This window comes from Gallus gallus, chromosome 7 (assembly GCF_016699485.2).
Source record: "Gallus gallus isolate bGalGal1 chromosome 7, bGalGal1.mat.broiler.GRCg7b, whole genome shotgun sequence".
Lineage (NCBI taxonomy): Eukaryota > Metazoa > Chordata > Aves > Galliformes > Phasianidae > Gallus > Gallus gallus.
In genome coordinates this window covers 4,306,113-4,321,414 of record NC_052538.1, presented here as the reverse complement: position 1 = coordinate 4,321,414, position 15,302 = coordinate 4,306,113, and the positions used below count along the sequence as shown (strand labels likewise).

Here is a 15,302-nt window from a genome sequence, read left to right as displayed (position 1 = left end):
TAGGTGGTGTTATCAGAGCCACTCAGTTCTTATAAGGAATCCAGTGAGGTTGGGAGTTCCCACTGCAGTGACCAGGGAGCTGAACCGTTCCAAAAGGCAGCGAGGATGGATGTCTTTGGTTGACTTGCTTCTGCATGAGGGAAGCAAGTCTCAATCATACCCATTCAATAAAGCAATTCAGCATAATCCTTCTCCCTGATCTGTACCAGTGGCAGCTCACCTGGGGGTCCTTACTAGCAAATATAACCCTAATGATTAACATAAAAAGAGAACAAGAGGACAAGTATTAGGAAGATCAGCTTTTGAGTACAATATTACGTTCAATCCTGTCTTTCCTGATAGGATGAACCGAGCTCCGGAATGGATCCAAATGCTAAACGCCACCTTTGGAAAATCATCAGTGAGGAAGTGCAGAACAAATGCTCTGTGATACTCACATCTCACAGGTAGGGCTGGTTTGGCTTTCTCTCCACTTTCAGCGTCTTCAAGAGATATGTGCTGCTCCTCAGAGAATTTCAGGGCACTGAGCTGTGACAGCTGTGTGGGTTGGGTTGGATGGGGGTGCCCACATAGACCCACCATACTCTAAGGAAGATGCAGTATTCTTCTCTGATCACCAAAATAATTGCTTTTGTATGCCTTCTCAATGACTTATTAGAGTTTCTCTGTTGGTTTTTCAGCATGGAAGAATGTGAAGCCCTCTGCACCAGGCTGGCAATTATGGTGAATGGGAGTTTTCAGTGCATTGGCTCTTTGCAGCATATCAAGAGCAGGTCTGTAAAACATACTCACTCCACTTCTACTGATTAGCATCTGGAGTTACTAACACAGCTTTGAGGGCTCAGGACACGAGACCTTTGTTAACAGGGCATCAAAATAAGCAGTTTTCTGTTTTATGTTCCTTACTGCACCACTGAAATTCATTTAACTAATATGCTTTTTGATCTCTCACAGCCTTTTTTCCAAGAGATGTGTTTTCCAAAGTAATTCACTGTTGAAAATGTAAAGTGCATGTTGGGGTTGAGCTTCGATTTTATTAGTTATCACAACAGTCCTGTTCCTTATTGAGATTCACTCCAGGTTAACAACCCTGACCTCATTCAAGCTGCACTCTGCCTGCATTAGATTTCCCCGAAGAGGCTGTGCAGCACTCTCAAGGGATTTTCTTTATCTATTTCTCTTTCTTACTGTGTTAATTGTGATTTTCCTTATCTCCTAGGTTTGGAAGAGGATTCACTGTGAAGATGCACTTAAATAGCAGCACAGTTGACACAGAGACGCTGACAGAGTTCATGAAGTCACACTTCCCAAATACGTGCCTGAAGGTAAGCAGGACAATTGCATTCAAGGGAGTCCTCCCACAATAAGCAGGAGTATCTTGCAAGATAGGTGTCTTGTAACTTGCTGTACGTACAGGTCCATGCTCTTAAAGTATAAGAAATTCATACACGTGCACTTGTTACAGCTATCAGCAGCATTGCCCAAGGGTTGGATTATCCAGGTTCCTTGATGCCTTAAATAACCTCAGCCAAACAGCTGCAGCGATCCTGTAAGGCAGCTGTTAGGTGACCCTCTGCACCTGTGAATGGTTCCACTGAAGCCTGGACTGTATGCAGATGCACTTTATATTAGTAATTAGATTGTCACTGATCACCTTTAGGAACCAGAGGACAGAACGCATCTTCTGTCCTTTAATTCTTTTATTTAGCTCCTTTGTGCTTCCATCTTCAGCCAGACAGCCAGTGAGGCAGCTTGCTCTTCACAGGCAGCCTCCTAACTTTACCCCATCATTGTTGTTCCTTGCAGGATCGTCATTTCAACATGGTGGAGTACCATGTTCCAGTCTCGGCAGGAGGGGTAGCAAATATATTTGATCTCTTGGAAGCCAGCAAAGAAGCCTTCAAAATCAGGCACTTCTCAGTGAGTCAGACGACGCTAGAGGAGGTAAGGAATTAAAGATCTGTGGCCATCCATTTTGAACTGTTAACAGGGGAGCGAGCAGAATGATGGTTGCACATAATGGACTGCTGCACACAATAGACTACATTTTAAAGGCATTTCCATCCATATTCCTCCTGGGGATACTTTATCAGTACTATTGCCTCCAGATACCCATGCTGGCGCTGGGAAAACACACAGAATGCTGCCTGTAGCATAAAGGATCTGTTCTTCCTTGTCAGTGCTGATTTCAGCAGTCTCAAGGATGAAGATGAAGGGCAGGATTATGAATCACCCCAGAGCTCAATGCTAGGCATCCTGGTGACAGAGTTTTCCTGACAATCATGGAAATTTGCTTGATTTTGTTCTTTCCTGTACTGTATTTGGATGGTAATGGAGCATTACTCCAAACTTAGCTTTCATGGCATGTTCCTTTCATTTTCCCTTGGAAGAACATTCCCACTGGCATCAAAACCTTGTAGGAAAATGCCTCAGCTGAAGGGATTCATAAGGATTTATCCAGAAGAGAGCAGTCTGTTGAGCATCAGTATCTGATCTGTTAGGTCTGCCTCAGAGACAGGAGGAAAAATGCAAGTCCTGTAATCCTATGAATTGTTGTACAGATTTGGGGAAGGAGGGAAGGAGGTTCTCAATATTGTTTAATGAGGGGGCAGTGGTTGTGAGAGAAACCAGCCCCAAGTCGTGTTTTGTGAGAGGATGGCATGGATTTTGTGTATGCAAATGTGATTGTAGTGCTCCAGTAAGAATATTTTATGTATTCATTAGATACTGTTCAAACAGACTGTTATGTGTGATTATATATACCTATCTATATAATACGCAGCTGCGCCTGCATAGATGTCAATTATATATAGACAGATAGGTTTATAAAGTAATAATATAGATGTATTACGCTGTAATCAAAATGCACTACCACACGGGGGTATTATCTCACTAGTATTTTGAAACATGAGCTGCAGGACAATTAGGTTCTGCAGGAACGTCTACCTTTGCATTCCCAGGTGTCCATTCAGCAGTATAGGAGTATGCTTCCATGTATTTACATTAAGCCATAAGAAGCACAACATTTGCAGTTGTCAAATGCAGTGCGAATCCATTCCTGAGCACTCTCTCCAGGCTCAGCCAAATGTACAGCCATTCCTCTTTTCTTATTCATTCACATTATCAGTTCTTTACACTGTCGCATACTGAATGTCATCCTTTAAACTTACAGGTTTTCATCGACTTTGCTAAAGATCAAGCAGATCCTGATGGCATGGATGCTGGTCCCGATGTGACATCAGACAGCTCTGACACCTGTGGCCAAGCTAGCACCATAAGCTCCATCTACTGAAAGGGCACTACCACAAGGCAGCACAGGAGCTGGGGAAAAGACCTCATGACCCCTCTTGGGGTTCTTCCAGTTTCTTCCTGTTTTCTATGATTCTAGGATGGTAGGCATAAGAAGTCATGACTTCTTAAAGTACTTTTTTGATATGCACTTATTTTGTTACTAGGAATGTAGTAGGGACTTAAGGCGGGCATTTGGTTACAAATCAAATCGATCTTTCCACAGGTTGTCTTTTTTTTTCTCCCCAGTTTTAGTTGTACGATGACTTTTATACCCGTGAGCACTTAGTTGTCATCACCTGCTCCTGCTGGCCACGGCCATTTACTTACAGGAGAAATGGCTGTGATGGAGCAGAGGAGCTGCTGGCAGTGCGGGGTGTTTGACAAAGCAGCAGCCCCGTGGCTGCCCTCTGAAGGCCCACACTCTCCTTCTTGCTCTGCAACAGACTTTCTGTTGCTCAGTTTTGACAGGCTCCCCACCGGTGAAATAGGGTTCATGGCGCTGCCCCACCTCACAGGGGTGTTGTGAGGCTGTAGGTGTTGTGTACTGAGTTGCGTATGCCGTTGGTGGGGGCCGTCTTTGGTAATGACATAAAGCTTTTCTGTATGTGTGGGTGATGTCAGTACAAATATAATTATTTTAAAAGTCAGTGCTTCCACTGATTTTGGTTTGTTCCAGCCCTACGTGACACCCAGAATAAGCCCTCAGCTCCCAGGCAGCTCTTGGTACCCCATGGACGACCGCTCCACCAAAGCTGCCTGTTTCTCCTTTTTGCTGGTGCTCAGGGTGTCCCCATCATGGCAGAAGAACGCTATGAAACAGCTGTACTTGTTAAATTTGAGCCGAGGGAAACTGTAGATGGAAGCTGCGATGCCGCATCTTTCTCATCCTGATCACGAGAAGAGTGTTAGCAGTTCAGCTCCCGTGTGATGCTAAGGCTTGCTGAGATAATCGCACGAGGAACAGGCGCTGTAAGTACCAAGGCTGAGCAGGATTTTGCAGTGGGATGCAGAAGTTCAGAGAGTTCAGCTACTGCGAGGAGGTCACGCTTTCTCCTTCATCTCGGCGTAAACTTCTTGCTGATAGCAGGAGGAGTTTTACTATGGATTGGAGGTATTATCAAGCCTTGAATTACGCCTCAACCTGCTGGCTGTAATTAAAACTTGGAATTCAGCTCCTTTCCAGAATGCATTTGACACCTGCAGTTTATAAGTAACTGCAAATGCTGCCCAGACATTCATTGTGCCTCCTATTATTACGTCTCCAGCTCTGAAAAAGCTCTTTTTTCCCCCTCTCATTTTCATTGCATATCTTACACAGATCACAGTATAAAATTAAGCTTTTCTCTAATGGAGGGCTTGCGCTCCCTGCAAAGGACACAGAGCATGAATGCCAATGATTTAAATGCAGCCTTGTAATACCAATCAGAGTATTATTTTATTATGTCGATGGCTTTGCAACTGCCAGTGAAAGATGGATCTTCAGGCTCTGTCCAGATGTACTTTACATTTAATTGAGGGAGACTGATACAAAGCTATTCTTTTGTCCCTTTAGAGCCTGCTAATCAAAAAAAAAGAGAAGAAAAAAAAAAAAGGGAGTGATTCACTGGAATACTTCAGCAAGTTGCAGTTTAATTGGGTAAAATAGAATTTCCCCCCCCAAAAAAGCAAAAAGCATCCTTTGGATTTCCACCCAATTCTGGCATTAATAGAAACATCTGCTTCATGTGAAATGTGTCACAGCCGTGATGTACGCTCTCCAGTTTCACTTGCAGGTAAAAATAAAACATCTGCTATTGCAATCAAGTCTGCAGGTATTGGTCCAAACAAGCAAAAGTTTAGGTACTTAAGGGAATTTAATTGAAACCTGTGGAGAAGTAGTTACAACTGCTCAGGGGGTTGAAGCATCTGGCAAGTAGGCTGCATGAAGCATCACCAGGGGCTGAATTATCATTTTTTCTATATTACAAACCCCCTCTGAGCCTTGTGGGTTTAACCTGTCCTTTTCTAAGGTAGGACATGCTCCAGGCTTGGCTCCAGGACAAGAAATGTGGAAGCTAATAACATCCTACCTCTGAAAGCCAGCTCTGGGTTTCCTATCGCCCCTCGGTCTCCCCATGGAGGGCTCGTTCAGGTTGCAGGATGGAAATACAAAGCTACTGCTCAGAAAATGACTTTTTCAATGCAGCCAGGCAGCCGTCGAGCCTGGTTCTTTCTCTTGGTCTGAGCAGGGAGCTTAAGATCTCTGAAAACATTGACCCCAGTGTCCCTGGAAGGGACAGAGGAGCGCTCTGCATACTGCTACACATCACCTCTCCGTGAGTGAGAGATGAATGCTGAAGCCAGGGGGAAAGCAAGCTTTTCATCTCGCTTGTTTAATGCAATCTCACTTCAGCCACCCTAGTAACCTTTGTTTGAGGCAAAGGGGAGCAATAACGCCAAGCCAGAGTGATTATGTGGCCCGTATGTGTTAATTGGAACTGCATGGGCTTCAACTGAGTTTCATTTAAGAATGCTTTAAAATACAGCAACACAAGGTGTCTGCAGTACAACACTAAACAAGTCCAGGGCCAGGGAGGGCCTTCATAGTTGGTTGTGTGGATTGTGAGATGGATTCAAATCAACTTTGTAATTGGAGATGTGGACTAAGAGACACTGACTCAAATCTCTGTCCCATCTTTGCACTGCTGGTGAGAGCATGGCACTTCTCAAGCCTGATCCTTGCTTGGCTTCAACCTTAATGCAAGTGGCCACCAAGGGCAGCCAAGGAAAGCTGTCCTGTGGGGGCAAATCAAACAACGGTTCTCTCAGCCCTTATCACTACTGTAAATATTAATTGAGGGTCTAATAGGACTTCTTTGTCCTTTCGTGAGAACCACAGCAGTGGATTTGTCCCTGCACTGGGACAACAAGCATGTTTATAGGTCAAACGAAGACGTCCGGGTCAGCGTTGCTCCACAGACCAGCAAAGCACAGGATGGGACCCTGGCCTGTCTTCTGGGCCTCAGCTTTCTTACACTGCTGCTGTTTCATCGAAGAGGCTGTAAGGATTTGGGGAGTTTTTACAAGCCAAGAAAAATACAAGCTCCTGCACTTAATAGTGGAATAGGGTTTTTTTTTTCTGTTTGTGTGAGTTGGTGGAGGAAGAGAAATGGTTGTTAGATGGCAACAGCACATAGCATGATTTTACTCCCTCTTTTTTGCAGACAACAGCTGTGATCTTGCATAGCTATAACAAAATATCTACAGCATATTAGAGGGGAGCGCAACAGCGAAAAGAAGCAGTGGGGAATGACAGAAACGAATTTGCCAGAATTATTATTCCACGACAGTATTTAAATAAAAAAAAATCACTCTAATTAATTTAGTTGTTCAGGGAGAGGGAGGAAATAAGGAAGATGGCACTGAAATAGTAAGAACAACATTAGTATGGGACACGGCCAACACTAACTTACTGTTGGCTTTGCTCCTCACGCAGCTTGCATACGCAGTGCTGGTAATGAGGGAGGATGAGCAGCCCTGCAGTACTGGGGACAGCCTCTTTGGAGGCCACATCATCCAAAATGAGCCCCCCCAGATCTCTGGGGCGTGGGGGGAGCCACAGGAGGCCCTGGGTCACCCCAAAGGGGTATTGTTTTTAGGAGAACGACCTGTGTCAGAGTACAATCCTGTGGCATCTGAAACCAAGCATGTGGCAAAATGGGAGGACAGGCAGTGGCCACATGCAGCCCAGGGTGAAGAAAAGCTTGGCTGATGCTTGCAGCCCATGGAGCAAAACTTGAAGCCTGGTGCCTCTCCATTGTGCTCGGTGCCAGGGGTGCAGCCCCCACTTCATTTCCGATTGCTGGTTTGAAAGACTTTTGGAAACGGGTCATCACCAGGAAGAGCAATTCTGAAGGCTTTGTGCTGGGAAAAAAGAGAAATCAATGGTGGTGCTCCCCCAGTTTTTTAAGGCCCAAAGCAACAATCTGATCATCCACTCCAACCTCCAATTCAACACGGGCTCCTGAATGCTGAGCAGTGGCTCTGTCGCTAAAACAAGCATTTGGATAGAAAGGAAACATCTTTTAGAAAGAGATGAGCTCTTCTCTGACTCCAAAGAAAGAAACAAAGGAGTGCACCTTCAGGGCTTGAGGGAGGATTTATGGTAACACAGGCAAGAAAAAATCCAAGTGAAGACAGGGTAATAATTGGGGTTTTTGCCTCCACTAGCAGGTCAAGGTGAACTCCCAGCCCCTCCGCTGTCTCTGTCCTAGTTGCCAGCTGAAGGGGTTTCACACAGCCCTGGGCTTTATTGTGCAGTGGTGGTTTCACAGCCAGAGCATAACAAACGGAGGTGTGTGCAGTGCAGGATGGCACGCCTCCTCCATATCCACACCTGGTGGCTTATTCCTGTGCAAAACAGCCATGTACTGAAGTTAAAACGATAACCAAGGAGACTGAAATCCAATTAAAGCAGATCCCTCAGGGCTGCACATCCAATTAGCAGAGCATCTTTAATTACACCCGCGGCGTTTCACCAACCTACGCAGAGAGGACCTTGAGCACAGATCTGGTGTCTGCCTGGTGACCCACATCCATGAGGGCTGCTGAAGATTTCTGGGCAGCAGTGACTGGTGGTGCTTTAGTACAAACCAGTGCTTGTTGTCATTTAAGAGCATGGAGAAACCAGGAACCAGGGCAGGCAGGTCTAGGGATACCCAGCTTGAGATTTAGTTAAACAGAGCCTCTTCCTAGCACCTTATTAAAGGCTGCTCTCTGGATTCAAGAAAATAATATCTTTGCGGAGTTGCTCACCTTGCAGATGTTGCTCCCAACAGAGAAATTTCTCCTTAGCCAGCAGGACCCAGCAGTGGGAGGCTGTGCTTTTTTGCCCAGGTGCTCCACAAACCACAGCAAGCACCAGCCTGGTGCTTCCCAAAGAGTCCCTCTTTGCTGGGTGGCTGCAGTGGGAGCTGGCAGGCTGCAGCACATCCCTCACTTTGAGCTGGGTACCCTAATGCCAAGGGATTGCCTCATCTATCCTCTGCTAGCCATAGGAGCAAGGCAAAGGAAGAACAAAGAAAACATTTCCAACATTTTAATAGCAATTTTCTCTAACAGGTGATAGCCGGAAAGCAATTAAGGTTCAAGTGATTCTGAAAGAGAACAGATTTTCACCCTCCTCAGGGCAGAGGGGTTTCCCTCTTGCATGGACTGAACGTTCCCTGCTTCCAGGAACCTGGAGGCTGAAGCATTTGAGTCCATTTTGTTGAGAAAACTGGTTAAAAAAAAAAAAAAAAAAGGTTTATATTTTCAAACCAAACCTTAAGAGATGCTAGAAACATGAGGATACCTCTGTGTGCTTCTCAGCTCTCTTTTGGTATCTCTGCATGAAGTATGGGAATCCAAAATGCCTTTTCACCCTCATTCTTGAGCATAACACCAGCAAGCAGAAAGACCCAGCTGAGAGCCTGCAATGCAAGTCCATAGTCAGGTTGCCCTGGATTGCAATGGGCTGCAGGGCTTCATCTTGTTCCCTAATAATTCCTCTCTAAAATCCTGTCAAAGTGCACACAAAGCTGAGGGAGTCTCTTCTTTGCCAGTTGTGCACCAGCCTGAGGACTTCTGTGTGTGTTAAAACCTCATGGATCTCATTTTCAATGCAAAATCATGTCAACTTGCACCAAATCATGCTATCCTGTGCAATACTGATGGGTGCCCAGAAGCAGGTGTTTCACATGTCTTCACGTGCTCCTTCTCAAGTGTTTCTTTAAATATCTCCAGTGTCAGTAAGATGAGCAAAATGGGAGACCTTGAGCTTAATCAGATTAACAATTACCATCCATCGCAGCAAAGCAGGCTGCCGTGCTGCTGAATTCCTTCTTCTTTAGGAACTGGGGAAATCAGAGCTGCACCTGAGCAGCCAGACAAACAAGGGCAGCTTAAGGCTCCCTGGGAAGGAGGAGGAGACCGATTGCTGGGGCTGACTTCTTTATTCACTTTTTTATTAGCCTTCAGAGCCTCCCTAGGAATTATTAAAGCTTCCCCGGGGAATGCAGCGCTGCGAAGGGAGCATTTGCTCACAGAGCGATGCTTCGTGCTGCAATAACACTCTGCAAATGCGCCGGAGTGGCTGCATCCGTTCCCTCCCTCTTCTGGGCAGCGAGGCTCTGCTCCTTTAACCTGCTCTCCACGTCTTCGGCATTTGAGAATCCTCATTACAGACTCAGCAAGCAACTTCTTTTTTTTTTTTTTTTTTTACCTAGAAACAGCTCTTTGCTACGCACGGGTGGGTGGCAAAGGCAAAGCTGGTAGGCTTGTTACAAAGCCCCCCGTTGTCAGTCAGAGGTTTGCTGGGCTAAAGGCAGCCTCCTCCTCAGGGCTGGGCTATAAACTTGGATTTGCAAAAATTTGGCAGGATTGGGGAATACCATGGGGTTGCAGCAATGAACACATTCAGGGGAGGCTTGGGGATGAACATTAGCCTGTGTACACGTACCTACACGCAGGGCAGTGGAGGCAGCACGGCTGAGGATGCAGTTTCAGACAGAGCTCATATTGCAGCGATGGCAGGAATCCCAGGTGCCAAAAGGACGTAACTCTGTCAGACAACAGAAAAATGTAATTATTGGACGAGCCGGTGGGGAGACAGCCCTGACCCGTGAGACGACAAACCCATACAGCTCCTGCGAAGCCTGATGGTGGGGATTATTTTTCCACTGTGAATATCCTACACAGGGTAATTTCCATGCCTGAAATCAGCTCATGAGAACAATACACCACTGCTTCTCACGTTAGGTTAAATGGCAGGAATGGGTGTCATCCTGGGGCTGCTAAATCTCTGTACTGCTCATCGGCCTCATCGTGATGAATGGAAGCTGCTGTGTTTCATTCTCCCCACCATCCTCCCCAGGTGTTTATGAGTTTTGGCTCAAGTGAGAGCTTGGACCATATTACAGAGCATGTTGTCCTGCATGGTTACAGGCAACATCTTAAAAACCAGGTAGAAACACGGCTGTGCACCCAGGACTGCAGATGTGCAAAAGCCTGGGGTCACGCAAGGAAGATTTTGGGGAGAGAAGTTTTGTTTTTGTAAGCTGCAGCTCAAAGCTGGACACACTGTAAATAGGGATCATTAATCAGCCGCTTAGCAGCAAGTGGCTGCTGTTAGTTACCGTAACAGTATAAATCACTGGGAGCTGTTACCATTTTAATTTGGGTTTAGTAGGGATTACTAAGGAAAAAAGTAACCCTTACCTGTATAGAACATATGTATCCATAGCTGCAAGCACACAGAGGCATACTGGGGAGTTTGCTCCTTGTTTTTTCCAGGGAAAGCACCCAGGGAGCTTTGAACCCAGGGCTTTGCCACGGTTCAGGCTGGGCACCATGGGACTTGAGGTCACCCATGGATGTGGCACCTGGGGGAAAAGCAAGAGAGCAGGTCCCCAGCACAGGGAGTAGGGCTGGTCCTCCCCATGCATTACATCCTATCTCTGTGGCAACACCACAATTTTCCTGGAAAATTATTCAGGAAAGGGTTCGTGTTAAAAAGCCATGGCACTTTTCCCTCCGAACATGCCCAGTGCCCACAGTCCCGGCAATATGTCTCATCTTGATGAAACCGGTGGTGCCAAGCCCTGATCGATGTCACAGAGCAGACGGCAGCCAAAAGGCAAATTTAAAAGTGAGAGCTTCAAAGGGACGCTCGGCTGTACGTCTTCAAAAGAAGATGTGCAGGGGAAAAGGGAATTAAAGCCTGACAAAGGTGCCTTCACAGAAAGGAAATGCTTCTGTGCTCTTTCCACTTGGGTAAAAAAAAAAGATACAGCACATCACCCGAAGAGAACAAGGCTTACAGTGGCATGGGTGGTGCCCACGGTGCTTTCTCCTGGGGTGGGATGGGTGTGCAGGGTCTGATCACAGCTGGCAGCTCACGGCCCCATTACCCTTCAGCACAATGGTACCTGACGTGGGGGTTAGTCTCGATCAGGAATCGGGTGCTGGTATTCGGGAAATGGACATCTGAATATTCAGAGGATTTACTTTTATTTCGACTAAAAGGGAAATAAAAAGAATGTTATGTTTTGGGGTGGCCCAAACACTTCCAGGAGGCTTCATGCTGCAAGGATACGTCTGAAAAGATCATCATAAATCAGATGTAAAGAGAACGAAGGTGATGCTCCACCCACACCTCAGCTCCCCCGTGCCAATCACCATTAATTGCCTCTGTCATTTTTAACCCATGTTTTGTGTTTGCCTGATGAATGGGCATCCAGCCAGGGAGAACTTCACCAAGCATTAAGCCAGGGCTGAGGCTCGTGTTAATTATAATTGGGCTATTTATAATAACACTAATATAATCATGATAGTGTAACAGGACTAATTAGAATGGGGCTAATAATAAGAGGGGTCACAGTACAGCAGCCCCGGCACATTAGGAAATCTGCAGCCATCTTCTTCAAAGGTTTCCCTGCACTTTCATCCTGCTCAAAGGTAATCCAGCATCTGAAAGGTGCTGCAGAGCTCTGCCTTTTCCCGAGCACCCAGGCTTGCAGCGCGCCAACCATATGTCTGACTCTGCCTGCTAGCAGATTGCACCAAATATTTTCCTTTCTCATCGTGGCTGAGCAAACAAACACCATCTGCAGGACTCGTCGAGGGAAATCCCGGCCCCCTGCACACCGACAGGATGGGACACCAGCTCTGCACATCTGCCATGTGGCTGTCTGTGCCTGCCCTGGACCTCTGCCCCAGCCTGTGACAAATCAGGACCTTGCCTTTTGTGATCAGGTTCAAAGTAATACATTACTGGAATGATGGATCCCTTCAGATTAGGCTGCGGGACAGCATTTCAGTTTTAGTGGGTGCATGAAGGCAGAAAGGCACGTTTCTTGCTCCATCTACAACTATTTCTTGATTTGTTAGATTTACCCATCCTGATGGGGCTTTGGGCAATCTGTATCATGCCTGTGTCCTCCCTTGGCTGAAGTCTGCTGGTACTTGTTGGTTCTGTTTGGAGCCCAGGGGTCTGAGTGTGCAGCTGATGGTGTTCCCTTCTCAAACCTTAATGCCTTTGGGAATAGGACTCCCAGGGGAGGCCTTCTTCCTCCCACCTACTTTGCTTTCTATTCAAAACTCCTGTTCTCCTACCCTGCAGATAGTGAGGAGAGGAAAAACCAGGTGGGTAATCTCAATTTCACAAAATCCCTTGCAGTTTTGACCGAGGTGAGGATTCATGGAGAGCTCCTGCTGATTGCTGGGCCATTCAGCCCAGGTGCAAATTGCCTGTCACCTTAGGGACTTCGTCACTCACCCTTCTGCAGCACCAGCTCCACAGCACCTGCTCCAGCCAGAGCAGCCTCTGGGTTTAGCAACTCACAGGGCGAGAGCAGAACTGATGAACCACAGGCGGCTGCTGCCTTTAATTAAAAATGCCATGTCTAACACCAGCAGATGTTCCTGCTGTTGAACCTCGACTAATAATTTAACGCTGTGTAATGCAATGCTGACTGTGCTGCTTAGTCTGAAAGCCTAACAGACTTTTTTTATTATTATTATTATTGCTATTTCCTTCTGGGGATCAAATCCCTCAATATTCAAAATGTTAACACTTGCTTCTCTAACAGCCCTAACCAGTTGCTGCACCAAGTGATTTCCACAGCCCAATGTCTTTCAAGTCCACGCTGCCACGCAGGAGGTCCAGAATCAAGCTCACGGGGCTTCGACTGTGCACAACAACCACGCCAAGGGTGGCCTGGCAAGTGAGCTGAGCTCAGCCTGTGAAGGCTTTGATTCAGACATCTGAAGAAAGAGGGAATTCACAGTGCAAGGCTGCTTCTCCTGGAACGCTCTTCCAATCTTCTGTTTTGACTTGCCGCCATGCAATGAGTCACACAGCGGTGGTCTACTTACTGAGAAGCGACAGAATAACTTTGCTAATGAGTGGAACATCAGGCAGTGGTGTATTTGCATAGGAAGGTCTTTACGAGGTTTGCCACGCTTCAAAATGATGCAGCAAGGTGGTGAGGATGCCATCCTTTAACAAATAGAATACAAGGTAGTGGTGCATTTCGTATGGCAGTCTTTACCAGATAGGCCACGCTTCCAAATGACGGGGTAGGGTGGTGTGGATTCTACCAGTGACCTCCTTCAGCACCAGTTTTACTCTGCAGCCCTGCGCTGTTGGAAATGCTGTTTTGTGCTCAGCACAGGCAGTACCATCGCTGTCTCATTGGGTTCAAGTCATGCATGCACCTTGCTTTGCTGCCGCATGGCATCGCACCAACGCTGAAACCACTCTACAAGCTTTCTGTCATGCAGCAAATTCCTTTTGAAGTATGGGAGCTTTATACTGCCTGGAATGGCTTTCCTCATACTTTAAATACTGCATAAACCAAATTTAGCGATATATTTCTCACCCCCCCCCCCCCCCCCCTCCGGTTCTCTGCGTCGTTTTTTTTGCTCCTGACTGTCCAATTGCTCACAGTTATTCACTGCACTGGAAGACGTTTCTTAGATTTCCAAGAGCGCCCACTCCTTAACCTTTATAAAACTAGGGCGAATGAATCACTGGTGACTTTTACATCTTTCTTGAACGCAAGTATTTGTTCGAGGCTGGCTGCCCAAGGCAGTACTTTGCCTTAGTTAAGCTTAGTTGTAAATGTTTGTAAATGCTCACACGATGCCTCAGCACAAAGGAGACCACGCACACACAAGTGGATTTACCGAGACGGACAATAACCATATTTCAGCCGGGGGAAAGACAGATGAAGTGCTTATCTGTTTTATTGTCCTATATAGTATATATCGGCACCTCATATTTTGCGAACATAAATGCCACGTTGACTTAAGAGCACTATGGATCATGTGGTGTTTGTAATTTTGGCTCAAATGCTTCAAACCGCATCCAAGTTGCAGCTGGGCAGCAGGTCCATTTGCCACCTTCTGGCATGACGCACCAGGAGGTCGTAGAATCACAGAATCACTCTGGTTGGAAAAGACCTCTAAGATCACCAAGTCCAACCCCAACCCACCCCCTTCATAGGCAATGATCACGTCCCTCAGTGCCACATCTCCATGGTTCTGGAACACCTGCAGGGATGGTGACAACACCACATCCCTTGGGCAGCTGTGCTACTGCAGCACTGCTCTTTCTGAGACAAAACTGTTCCTAATATCCAACCTGAGCCTCCCGTGGACCAACTTAAGGCCAAATGCTGGGCGCTCATTTTCGGAAGTGCATGCAAAGTGCACAGCATCCTAGCAAGAGGGAGGAGGACGTTAAGGCTGGGAGCTGCTGATGTTTAATGGATTGTCGCTAGTTATTTTGTGAGTTTATCCTGGTTTCAGAGGGCTGATGGAGCAGGTCCCTGTCCCAGCTGTGTCACCTGCCATCACTCCTCATCTGCATTCAGATATTGTGAGCACACATGGGACGAGGCACCACCAGGTCTGACCTCCTCGCACTGTTCTCCTTGCACCTACGGCTAACAGCAGCAGCAAAGATCAACATTTAACCTTCCATGAAAGGCCAAAACAGCCCCCACACTTCAGCAGAGCTGAAAGCTGTTTCCCACAGCTTTCACCTGCAAAATTTGCCCACTCCGCATCGCTTTTGTGATGAAGTTCCCTCACAGAACAGCCCGTTTGCTTTCACCGCGTTTGCACTGAGATTTATGGCACGATGCTCGCTCACCGGTGGGGCTTCTCAACGCGAAATGTCAGTAAAGCCTGTTATGTATTGCTTCTGGCACTTCTACTCTATCTTTTATTTGGCTGTGAGTATTTCTGCCTGAAAGCGATAAATTCCCGCTGGAGCCGCTTTATGTGCTCCAGTAATTACAGCGTGCAGGGGAGGCGGGGGCAGCTCCCTCAGAGCAGCCCGCTGTGGGAGCGGGAGTCGAGCTGAGCCGTGGGGCGTTATCACAAAATCACCTCAGCGCGCAAAACACCACAAAATCGATACGGCCGCTCCCTCAGCCCGCCGCGCGCCATTCCGCTCAGCCCCTCCCCTCACGCGCAGCCCCCCC

At 46.9% G+C, this 15,302-nt stretch overlaps 1 protein-coding gene and 1 long non-coding RNA gene across 4 annotated transcripts in view; one reads left to right on the top strand and one right to left on the bottom strand.

Moving 5' to 3' along the window:
* ABCA12 (ATP binding cassette subfamily A member 12) overlaps positions 1–3,938 on the top strand; it is a 102,092-nt gene extending 98,154 nt beyond the window's left edge. For all 3 annotated transcript variants that reach the window (XM_025152382.3, XM_015289304.4, XM_015289303.4), the window contains 5 exons: positions 343–446; positions 681–773; positions 1,220–1,325; positions 1,807–1,944; positions 3,173–3,938. In XM_025152382.3, coding sequence (XP_025008150.2) covers positions 343–446; positions 681–773; positions 1,220–1,325; positions 1,807–1,944; positions 3,173–3,292 — 561 coding nt within the window. In that variant the 3' untranslated portion in view covers positions 3,293–3,938. The remainder of the gene's footprint in view (positions 1–342; positions 447–680; positions 774–1,219; positions 1,326–1,806; positions 1,945–3,172) is intronic.
* An 885-nt stretch (positions 3,939–4,823) lies between these two features.
* On the bottom strand, positions 4,824–15,265 carry LOC121111288. The gene is made up of 4 exons (XR_005861335.2): positions 11,130–15,265; positions 10,528–10,691; positions 9,770–9,871; positions 4,824–6,329 (listed from the first exon to the last, which is right to left on the bottom strand). It is a non-coding gene; the product is annotated as an uncharacterized LOC121111288 (long non-coding RNA).
* Between the last annotated feature and the right edge of the window lie 37 nt (positions 15,266–15,302).